We start from the raw sequence: 11774 nt of genomic DNA on the forward strand, positions 1-11774 counted from the left end.
GTTGTAATTATAGTGGGTGCTTTATATGAGAAGATCAATACTATGAAGACCTCTGATAGTTAGGGGGTCATGTTGGAGATTTTGCATTGGGGCCCTATAACTTCAAACTATGTCATAATTTACTCAAGATTAGTGTTACAATACTGGCGTAGCACTGCTGGAATTCAGTGACCAAAGGAGCACAAGCAGGAACAGCAAGCGGTAGTTGAAGGTGAGAACAGTCTGGGTAAGACAGTCCAGGAGCTGGAGACTGGAACTAGACTAAACAGCTAGACATAATACTCAAGCAATGAGTGAGAGATACATGCGGCTTTAAGTAGGCTCAAACAGGAAACAAGGTGGATTCCACAGGTTCGGAATCTGCCATCTTAGTAAAGGGCAATAGCAGAACACAGAAGCAGCCTCCAGTGGTAAGGAGTGGGATTGCAGCACAACTATTATGGTGAACAATAGCAGCTACTAGTGGTCAAACTGTAGAAGAACAACAGGAATCCTAACAACTAGATCCATAAAGTAGGGCAGTTCAGAGTACTGTTCAATTTCTAGTGATAATGCCATCACCATGGGTTTATTTGACATGGCCATTACTATGCAGTTGTAGGGTAAACTTTAGTGGTTGTCAGAGCTTTTTGATCCAAAATCATTGTGCGTTTTTATTCATTGATCCATAGTTATTGTTCCTTACTGCATAGTGTTCAGGTCTTGGTGTCTGGTGTTAATTAGCCATGCCTTTAGTTTAATAACGTCTTCCCTCGGGTTTAATGGTTGTGTGCCACTATCAGAAGTTTCACTCTTTGTGGCAGGCTGTTCATTTTCTGTAAGTGTAGTTAGTTTTACTCCACTATTGGACTGAAAATGAAGGTGTATGTAGATTTGATTGTAGTCCCTCTATTTTACCTAGTCTTAGTGTATTTGTGCCTTTACTGATAATATCAGAGAGTATAGTAGTACAGTAACCCGCGATACTGAGCTTAGCCCAGTAATATTTTTTTTTAACGAGTTAAACAGGTTGTTTCACACCTAAATCTTACATTTTTCTGTTAGCTTTGAATAACCTAACAATTCTTCATTTGAAATCATTTAAAAATATTGTTCCTGTGCCTAGATGTTACTCTTACATACTTCTTATTGCGCCAACTGATGTTTTTCTCATTTCCTTTTAGAACATCCACCTAAAGTGTCCAATGCTGGAGGTCACATATAGCCAGTAGTACAGTCCCACAGCTTGGATCCTCTTGTAGTTGGGCAGCAGAATGATTCATGCTATTGTGTAGGCCGGACAAGATGACCCAGAAGAGGCTTCTTCCACCATCACTGAAGAAAAGCAGCAGACAGTGCCATAATAACCATGCAACAGCAATATCTAGACACCAGAACATTGTTTTTAACTGATTTGAAATGAAAAAGTGTAGTTTTCCACGTTATATCGCTAAACGTAAAAAAGGAAGTTATTCATGGGACCTTTAGTTATCCTCATATGCTACTGTGAGACTAGTCATAATATGCCTTTCTATGTATGCTGTGTACTTCACTAAAGAAATAACCTGAATAATATGGCAATATTGACAAAAATGTATTTAAATTGATTTTAGAGCTCTATGCGAATTGTTGTATAATGTTAATTACAATCCACTCTAATATACTATTTTATACAGTCAGCTGACAATTATATGAGTGCAATAAACTAGTTAAAAAAGTATGAGAATTATTGGCAGCCTTATTATTGTAAAGACAACATCCAGCTGTCTCTTTGTATGATTCCTTCTGTGTGACTGCCTTGGTAAATCCACACTTGTTTGCAACTTAGACACGGCCCCATGACCAGCTAATCATTAATGGTGTGCAGAGACGAGGAATGGTCTCATTGTATGCAGCATGAATAATGACACAGTGACTGGTCACACACAAGACAGACAGAACATAAATATCTTTATTGATGGAAGACACGAGGTATGATATTTCTTCCATACCCACAGAAAATATATAACATTAAAAAAAAAGTAACTCATGATTAAACTTTGCAGTTTTATACTCCTTACATTTCTAGAATCAGGTGACCAATGATATTGCACAAGGATTTATTCCAGCTCCATAAGAGAGCTGTATATCAAAGTTCTTTAAAGGGGGATCAGATCCAACAGAAAAAAAATTCTCCGAAAAACTTGAGAAGGCAAATTATTCAACACCCTTTGCAGGTCAGGTTTATTAGCCTAATTTAGAAATGTTCAATAAGCCAATGGAACAAGAACAATTTATATATCTCAACACAACTAGTATAACAAATTGCTTCTCCAAATTGATCACAAAATGACACTTTTAATGAGAATTATTCAATGTTCTGAATTTAACTTCTCTTAAGAGCACACATCTGCAAATCAGATCTTGTCTCAAACAGACCAGATCTAATTAATCAATAGCTTCTTTTGCTATTTCAGGTGTCCTTCAGATACAACACATTAAATACCTGGACTGGCAAGGGGTTTGCATTTTAGAAATACGTCAAGTAAGGCTATGTGCCCATGACGCAGAAATGCTCCGGATTTTTTCCTGAGCGTTTCTGCATCTCAATGGCAGAAAAAACGCATGCGGATTGTACATGCGGATTGTACATGCGTTATTCCTGCCAGGGACAAGCGGAAATGAAGCGTTCTTCACATGCATTTCCGCATGCGGGTTGACAAGCGCTTTCCAATCGATTTTAGCATCACTTGGAAAGTGCTTGACAACTTGGTCACACTATATAAATCCATGCAAACGGCATGGATTTATATAGTGTGACCGTAAAAGAATGGTAAAAAATAAAAAAATAAATCTATACTTACCTTCCGATGGCCTCCGGAGTCTTTATTCGCTCCGTCCTGGCTTGCTGGCAGCTCGTGGTACACTACACTGAAGGATCTGCCGTCACATGACTATGACATCAGCGTAGGTGCTTCAGTCCACCGCGAACTGCTGGCAAGTGAAGACGTGCGCACCGCGGGCCATCAGAAGGTAAATATCATATTTATTTTTTATTTTATTCTTTTTTTTTACAGGTTCTATGGTACCTGGGTCCGGAGGAGAGTCTCCTGTCCTCCACACCCGGGTACCATTCGCACATTGAAACGCTTGGATTCCGCATCTGCAAATGCAGTGATGCGGAATACATGCGTTCCAATGCAAGTCAATGGCGGCGAAAACACAGCGCTTCTGCAAAATAATTGGTAGTGCTGCGTTTTTTTCCGCAATGATAACCCGCAGCGGAAACCACAGCATGTGCACAGCACATCCGGATTATCATTGGGGAGCATGGCAGACCTTCTACCATGCATTTTTTAAGCGTTTTTGCCTCTGCAGAAACGCTTAAAAAACGCATCATGGGCACACAGCCTAAGTGGTCCAAAAAGTTATAAGAGATCATTGCCTTGCACACATAAGCAAAAGGATACATAAAGATATTAACATCACTGAATGTTCTTGGAGATAAAGCTGGAAGTATAGTTCAAAAGTTCAAAGTTCAAGGAAGAACACTGGCTACACTACCTGCACGTTGCAGGAAGAGAAAACTATTACTGGCTGCTACCAGATTCCTAAGTAGGCAAGTGATTAAAAACCCTCAAGTAACTGCAAAAGCCTTGCAGCAAGATTTGGTGGCAGAGGGCACTGGAGATACAGTTTGCACAGTAAGAGACATACTAAACGCTGAAGGTCCCCATGCCTGAGTTCCAAGACATACACCTCTACTGACCCCAAAGCAGAAGTAAAGTCAGCTCCAATATGCTGAAACATTTATAAATAAACCACAGAAGCTTTATTGTTCCAGTTTTTATTCGTTGCTCTATAACAGAACTTTTCTGGCTTATGGATCAGCAATATGTCTGGGTGAGGAAGAATGAAGTTTGTGCTGAAAAGAACACCTTGCCTACAGTGAAGCATGTCAGTGGTTTGATGATGGTCTTGGTCTGCTTTGCTGACTCTGGTACTGGAAACCTCCGGCATATGGAGGGCAGAATGGATTCAATCAAGTATGAGGAAATGCTAGGAGAAAACATCATGCCTCCTGTGAGGAAGCTTTTTGTGTCATTGGACTTTACAAAAGGTCAATGATCCCAAGAGTAATTTAAAGTCAACCAAGTGGTCATCTCAGTCGCCTCACATGAAATCCATAGAAAATCTTTGGATCTTTGGAGGGATATAAAGAAGGCAGTTGCATCATGCAAATCCAAAAATATTAGTGAATTGGAGGCCAATGCCTATGAGGAATGGGCCGAGATTCCTTGGGAAAGCTGCCAGAACCTGGTGTCTGGTTATGCATCATATTACCACATTTGCAGGAGGTCATAATAGCTCAAGGTGCTCTACTAAGTACTAAAGATGCATGTCATCAGAGGGTTGAATAATTCTGACACTGCAGTAACCAGTAGAAGTGGCATCTTGTGTTGAATTTGGAGAAACCACTTGTTATTTTAGTTGTATTGAGCTATTCACATTGTTCTTGATTGACTGGTTAATTGCAAACAGCAGAAAATGTGTAAATTTTGTTAATACATGTAATTTGCAATGAGGGTTGAATAGTATTGATTGCAACTATATAATACAACCATATGACTAAAGATGGTCAAATCTGCCAAGATTCAAATTCACCAAATTATGCAGATTTACCAGGAAATTCAATTTGCAGTGAATATATTCTCTGCAAATTGAATGTCCCTTATTATAACCTGAAGGCTCTTCAGACTCCAGAGCATAAAAAAATGTAAGACTTCGAAAAAAACAACAACTAATACTCACCATCCTGCTGCTCCTACTGCCCACCCACTGCCCACCGTCTCCCGTCCAGTCCTTGGCACTTCTTCTTTCTGTTGCCGGGAGCTGAAACCCTGGGTGCCTTCACACTATACCAGGAATTCCGGCTGTGACCAGGCCTGCACATGGGCATTGTAAGGTTGCAAAATCAAGACGTGTACTATGACCATCTGATGTGCATGCACTGGGACATCCCCGGGTCTGTTCACAACCGGAAGCTCCAGTCTAACATGAAGAGGCTCAGGGTTTCAGTGCATGGCACCGATGAGAAGAGACTCTGAGGACTGGACAGGGACAGTGAGCAGCAGGGGCAGCCGGAGAGGTAAGTATTATTATTATTATATTTTTTTTTTACTTTTTGCCAGTTCACCACAGTTCAGCAAAATAGTGAAAAATGATCACCATTTTGTTGAGTTCACAAAGATCGAATTCCAACAAATTCCAAAGTTGTAGTAGGATCTGTAGTTGCTCCTGTTAGAGGTAAATTTAAAAGCACCCTATAGTCCAAAAGGTGCCAAACTACTTGGCACTAGTGTATCACACGCTTAATCATTCTTACCAGTTCCTTTTTCCTCATACATTCCATTAAGACAACAAAGAGCTGGTGAGCCTGGTTCCGACTGTAGTTAAAGGTTTTCTGAATGGTAACAAGAAGCTGATCACGAAGAGATTCACTGATTATCCTAAAAAACACACCACAAAATACAAAAATAGCCACAGCAAGAAACATTTTATTCTTACTTAGTCAGCGAACCTTAATACTCATTGGCCGTAATGTTGCTAAAACCATAGCAATAGTCTGTAATACTGTTCTCTAGTCAATCAGTCCAATTATTTTACTGTGAGGAAAGTGACTGAAGGCCCTCTTCCATATTGGTAATTGCCACTTGGCTTAATATAGTAATATGTTACTTTGTTACCACTATGCTGCTGATGGTAAATTGGCCATTTTATAGGGTCTGATAATGTGCGCCATTACGGAACTAACTGTAACCACTGCCGAATTGGCCTTCTGTTTAGCTCATACCTTCTCTTTATAAGCCCAAAAACAACGATGTGTGTTTTGTAATTTAATTTTATGTGTTACGGTTAAGATACCCTGATCTGGTTGTACTCTTTGTCATTTATAAAAATTAGATGAAGGAGTGAAGATTTCCCGCCATACAAAAGGACTCTCGGATCATAGAAGAACTTCACATACAACATGAAATCCTACCCTGCTTCTTCTGAGTATTTGTGGGCAAATGACAGTATGTCAGAGGCTCGACCACTTCCATCACAGACAACTACCGGGATAGGCGGCTCTTCACGCAGGCATTCAAGGACAATGGAGATGACGTTGGGACCTCCTTCCACGATGAGCGCGACCACTGGCACACCTTGCCCTAGTCCTACAACATAAACAACAAAAACACTCAAGTGTCATTTAAATGTAGATGGCAATAAACATAAAAACTTGAAACTCGTGATTTTTAGGATTTCATGCACTACTAAAATGAAATTCATACGTGTGGAGCGGTCACACTGGTGCAGGAGATGACAGCTGAGCATCCCTTTGCTGTCCCTGCCTCCTGTCTATTCCCAGGCATAGGATGACAAAGGGAAACCCATGTGTCACATTATTATATCCTAGAAAGTCAATGTTAATAGGAGATTAATAGGAGATGGAAATCCATACATACTGGAATGCAATATCACTCTAATCTCTAAAAAAATCTTGATGACATGGAAAGCGAAAAAGGGTCGTCTGATATTAGTAACAACACCACACCTGGTTATGGGTTGTGTCTGGTATTAAAGCTCAGCCCTATTCAAGTAAATGTAGAAATATTGCTGGAAAAGATCTTTTTTTTTCTAATTAGACCAAATTTCTATTGTTAAATCTTTGTCATAAAAAATGATATCTTAATTGGCATTAGGTGAGCATCAGGGACAATTATTACAATTAAACCAGAAGTTTTGGAAGTGACATCACATCTTCCTGCCATACACGATGGTGAAATCACTGATTTTCTTATTATTTTTTCTATGCTCTTCTATATCCTAATGCTCTATTTCTATACCATACACATGGGAGAAAATATACTTATGGTTTATGCATGAGCTGCAACACATAATGATGGTGATTCATACACATTAATGTTCTAATTGTTGGAGTGGAATTGGTAACCTTAAAGGGAACCTGTCATGTCAAAACACACTATTAACCTGCAGATATGGGGTTAATCTGCAGGTTAATAGCATTCTGAAGCTGGCTGATGCTTGCACTGAAAGCCTGGCTAACAAGAGGAAATGAACTTTATTCCTTCTGGCAGTCTTTGGCTTTCAGTCATACAGGCATGGCCGGCATGGCTTCAGTCACTTGCTCAGTACATAGTGAGTGGTGGCTGTAACCAAACCCCTGGCACTAGTTAATTTCTTCCCGGCAGCGGGGCTTTCAGTGCAGAGGCCACACGGCTTTAGAATTATATTAACTTGTAGTCTATCCCCATATCTGCAGGTTGATAGTATTTTTGACATGACAGATTCCCTTTGAGCAAACATCATTGTTGGCTGGATTTTTATGGCAGAGGAGTGGTAGAAATACACAATGGATAAAGAATGAAGACAGTGAGAAATACAACCTGACCAGACTTACTTGTATTGATTTTCTGAAGTGATATGTGCTTTTCTAACTGCCGTCTTAATTTCACCTCTGCTCCGTATTTTCCAAGTGTTCCATTATCCGCTAATATAAAGTGTGTGTGAGTGTTGTTCAGCACAGATAGTTTACTCAGAGGATTGGACATTGTTTGATAAGGTTTTGTTACCTGATAATAAAATGAAAGTTACATTTTTATTATATTATATTGTTGTGTTAGTGCAATCTTTACAATTGGCCACTTAATTTAGAAGAATATTTATTCAAGTAATTATTTGATACAATACAAATATCTACTGATATACTACATGATCTCACATCCTATTGAAATTTCTATTAATGTTAGACATTCACAATGTTACTACTATACCATAATCAACAATCTTACATCTTTTCCTATAAGATCCTCCTTGTTCTCCACAATACCCCAAGGAGCAATTCCTATGGCACATATTCTTCCTCTGGACTTGGAAGAGTGGTCTTTCAAGGCATCGCCCACATGACGAATTACACCTGCAAAAGATAAAGTTAGCCAGCTGCATCAAAGGGATATTCTCAAGTTCGAATCTTATCTCTTGTCTAAGGGATAGGGAATAACTTTCCAAACTCTGGGGGCCCAAGAGCCATGGCCTCCACCGATTCCGCGAACTGGGGCTCTGAGCTTAGTGGAGCGGAGGTCAATCATGCGCACTGTCTCTCTATTCATTCTGTTAGGAGCATTGGAGATCAGCCGATCATTGCACTTAGCAATCGCCGGTGCTTCCAGTAAGGCTGAACAGATCGATAGTGCGCATGATGAACCTCCACTCCATTAAGCCGAGGCTTTTCAGTGCCCCGGTCCCAGGGATCAGTGGGGGCCATAGGAACTGGACCCCCAGCGATTCAAAGTTTATTCCTTATCGCATTGATGGGGGATATATCCTCAAATTCTCCTTACTTCATGCTGAAGTTAACATGACATAGATACGCAAGTAGCCTCTTCAGAGAGGAAGAGTAAAGGAACTCGTGTGCTACCTATTAGAGGTATCAATTCTAAAAGTCAATATTGACCCCTCAAAGGGCCTTGCCATATTATTTAGGATTAGAAAACAAGCCAGAAACTCTATCTGCAGACACCCCGTTCGAGGGTTTTGCTCTTCATCAGTGCAAAGCAGGGGAGCTGATTTCTTGGGTGAGAGACCTTTAACAGGAGGTCTCAGTGGTAAGAAACAAAACTAATTATTTTAGGATTTTTTTCATTTTTTTTAAGTTTTATCATTCATATTCTTATAAACTGTATAGATTAGGTTGGTATTTGTCCCAATTATTTTTATAGAATTATAGAATTAGAAAAAGTATCTTTTTGCTAGTAACATTGGCACTTCAGTCCATAGACTCTGGTATTGCAATTCCGTCATATTTACGTGAATGGGGTTGAGCTGCAATATCAGACATTATCAATGGAAAAAAAGTGATGCTGTTTCTGGGGAGGAATATAAATTTCATGCTATTTTTTATACCTGTATTATTGTGGTTGGTTTGCATTTTGATGAGGCAACAAGAAAATTAACCAAAAATTAATTCTGAGTTTCCAACAGCTTTTCTCTATCATGACCATATATTTGGCTGTCCATACACATGATATATAGGTCATATAGATATAGGTCATATAGATATAGGATTCCCATACACATGGACTCTGCCAAGCGTGTAGATGTTTTGACTAAGAAAAGTGGAGTAGGCCATTACCAGACGCCTCTGGCAACATTTTTTCCTTTAACATCAAAAGTATCGAGCATCTAAAAATTCAACTGCCCAATCCTGACATCTGCCACCATGAGAGATTTGGGAAGCCCACATACACATTAAATGGTCAGCAAATAAGGGACAAATTTGGACAACATTAGTCTAATGGGTATTGCGAGCTTTTAGTCTTGGACTATATAAAAAATGAGAACTACTTCAACACAAATATTGAGATGACCAGAAAATTAGTAGAAAAAAGTGAAAAAAGCTTTCATTACACTCAATGTGCAATGACAGGTAACATTCTAAGGAAATTTACGTGAAGCATTGATTTTTATAACAATGAACTTTGCTTTCATATTAATATCATATTGTAATAGTGCAAATAATATATAGTCATTTATCAGAGCTCTTACCTGTACTGACACCCCCAGTGAATATCCAGGCCCCAGTGGTCATGGCAGCTTTGATTAACCCTTTCCCAAATACTTGTTTTAGCTTTGGCTGCATTTCAAAGTTCTGCAGTCCACCATGTACAGAGATTAGAAGTTTAGGAAGTTCTAGCTGCCACTCTTTTACCATGAGGTGAAGCAGAGAGTCAGGTTTTGTATCGTAAGAAACCCGGATGTACTATAAGAAGACAATTGCAGTAAAAAAAGACAAGATTAGGGTATAATACAAAACATTTGTCTTCCATTACGAGATATAATAATGATTCCGTGGTTTTGAAATCAATCTTCATAGATGGTCTCAATATTAAGATCTGCATTTTTCCCTCATGCCAATTCGGCATGGGAAAAAGATCGCAGCATGCTGCAAGTGGCTCCGCAAATCGCATCATGCGTACCCAACCAAGCCTATGGGTGTGTGTAAAACATCATCCGAGTGCAGTCCCATATCCGTGGACTCAGACAATGGGGAAGATGGAGAAATTAAGTTCTCCATCTTCTCCACACCATGTGAGAGAATCCGATCAGAAATTAGAATCTTGTGTTTTTAATATCTGGGATGGCAATCAGGTGGGAGTGGACAACCTGTTTAATGTAAAGAATAATGATCTATCAAAGTCAAATCTTCACAACACATGTTTGTGGAAGTGTATCATGGTACAAAAAAGGAGATTTCAGAGGATATCAGAAGAAGAATCGTTTACGCTTATCAGGCTGTAAAAGGTTGCAAAAAACATCTATAAAGAGTTTGGACTCCACCAATCCACAGACAGACAGATTGTATGCAAATGGAGGAAATTCAATACCATTATTACCCTTGCCAGAGGAGGTCCACCAAAAAAGATTACTCTAAGAGCAAGGCGTATTATTCTCCACAAAATCACAAAGGAACCCAAGATAACCTCTAAGCAACTAAAGGCCTCTTACAGTACCTAATGTTAATGCTCATGAGCCCACCAGCAGAAGGACACTGAAATACAATCATGTGCACTGCAGGTTGGCAATGACAAAGCCAATGCTCTTCAAAAAGAACATTGTTGCCCATCTGTAGTTTGCTTAAGATCATCAGGGCAAGCCAGAGGGCTTTTGGGACATTGTTTTGTGGACAAATTACACCAAAATATGGCTTTAATTATAATATTTTTTAGTCATTTATTCGCTTTGGTTCTTGTTATCGGCCTTTAGGACTTCAATGAAAATCTGAAGTAGTTTTAGGTTGAATTTATGCAAAAAAATGGAGAATTCAAAAATGTTCACAAACTTTTAAGCATCACTGTATTTGAGATATTGTAATAAATGACCGCAATAGATTATAATGTTTGTGTAGCTTAAGTTTCTCCAAATTAAACACTAATGTTCTCTTATAACATTTGCCTAGTCATACTTACCATGGCTTTATTTGAATGTCCTCCTCCCTGAAACTCCAGGATTCCAAATGCATCTGTGGGATTTAACTGCGTGTGTTTACCTATGGACCATTTTTCAGGCACAGCTTCCAGTTGCTTGTTTTCCTCTCCATTCTTGTTAGCTATTGCATTCTGAGGCGCTGGGACATGCTGAGTAATGAGCTGACCACAGCAACATCTGAAAGCAGCAATTTATAACAGATTCATCACTTGTATTTAGTTCATACAATATATTAGATTTCTTCATGTTTGATTACAACAGGGGTAGTTGGAAGACTTGCAAAGATCTGAGATTCAGCTTTTAGTGATCACGTTTGGATCAACTACAAGAACATACAAAGTAATTGCATACATGATCATACTGTAATATAGTGTTATAAAAGAATTAACTCCTCGTGGTGACTTTCAAATCCTCACTTTAGACCCTGCAAATGTGACAGACTGCAGTGTCATACATTCCAAAGTATATAGTCAAGGGATGGGTAGGTGACTAAATACATTGGATAATTAAAACTAAACAAAACTAGAAAATATAATTATTTAATAACATGAACATTTATACTAGTTATAGAAAGATTAAGATAAAGTACCTGTTGCTGTCTTTGCTGTTGGCAACTATGTAGATGCATTCTCTTTTGAAAAATGTCTTTTCTATCCAAGCCTTTTGACCCTATAAGATAAGGAAACACAAACAGCTTATGTTATGTGAGTGTAACATACGCCCTATTTTTTAGAAGACAATACCAGACAATATGTGATATAGGCATC

At 39.0% G+C, this 11774-nt stretch overlaps 1 protein-coding gene and 1 long non-coding RNA gene across 4 annotated transcripts in view; one reads left to right on the forward strand and one right to left on the reverse strand.

Annotated features, from left to right (window-relative positions):
• Positions 1 to 1455, forward strand: part of LOC141166334 (uncharacterized) — a 154342-nt gene extending 152887 nt beyond the window's left edge. Inside the window, exon 3 of the long non-coding RNA XR_012251282.1 lies at positions 1164 to 1455. This is a non-coding gene — a long non-coding RNA (uncharacterized lncRNA). The remainder of the gene's footprint in view (positions 1 to 1163) is intronic.
• On the reverse strand, positions 601 to 11120 carry LOC141166333 (transient receptor potential cation channel subfamily M member 1-like). Of its 3 annotated transcripts, XM_073652911.1 has the most exons (7): positions 10989 to 11120; positions 9568 to 9781; positions 7815 to 7939; positions 7424 to 7595; positions 6002 to 6176; positions 5345 to 5468; positions 601 to 1314 (listed from the first exon to the last, which is right to left on the reverse strand). In XM_073652911.1, exons 1-7 carry the CDS (start codon positions 10989 to 10991, stop codon positions 1312 to 1314), a joined length of 816 nt encoding a protein of 271 aa, XP_073509012.1. In that variant the 5' UTR covers positions 10992 to 11120; the 3' UTR covers positions 601 to 1311. The 3 variants fall into 3 exon arrangements, with proteins under 3 accessions (XP_073509012.1, XP_073509011.1, XP_073509013.1); XM_073652910.1 differs by lacking the exon at positions 601 to 1314 and having other exon boundaries at positions 1913 to 5468; XM_073652912.1 differs by lacking the exons at positions 601 to 1314; positions 5345 to 5468 and having other exon boundaries at positions 5998 to 6176.
• Between the last annotated feature and the right edge of the window lie 654 nt (positions 11121 to 11774).

The sequence above is a fragment of the Phyllobates terribilis genome, unplaced genomic scaffold, assembly GCF_046119375.1.
Source record: "Phyllobates terribilis strain yellow unplaced genomic scaffold, ASM4611937v1 Scaffold_11__3_contigs__length_659146591, whole genome shotgun sequence".
Classification (NCBI taxonomy): Eukaryota; Metazoa; Chordata; class Amphibia; order Anura; family Dendrobatidae; genus Phyllobates; species Phyllobates terribilis.

Coding starts and splice junctions, on each gene's coding strand:
- LOC141166333 (XM_073652910.1), bottom strand. Junction 7,940..9,567: donor CACTGGGGGTGTCAGTACAG/GTAAGAGCTCTG, acceptor TATCTTTTGCAG/GTGTAATTCGTCATGTGGGC. Junction 6,177..7,423: donor ACTTCAGAAAATCAATACAA/GTAAGTCTGGTC, acceptor TTTATGTTGTAG/GACTAGGGCAAGGTGTGCCA.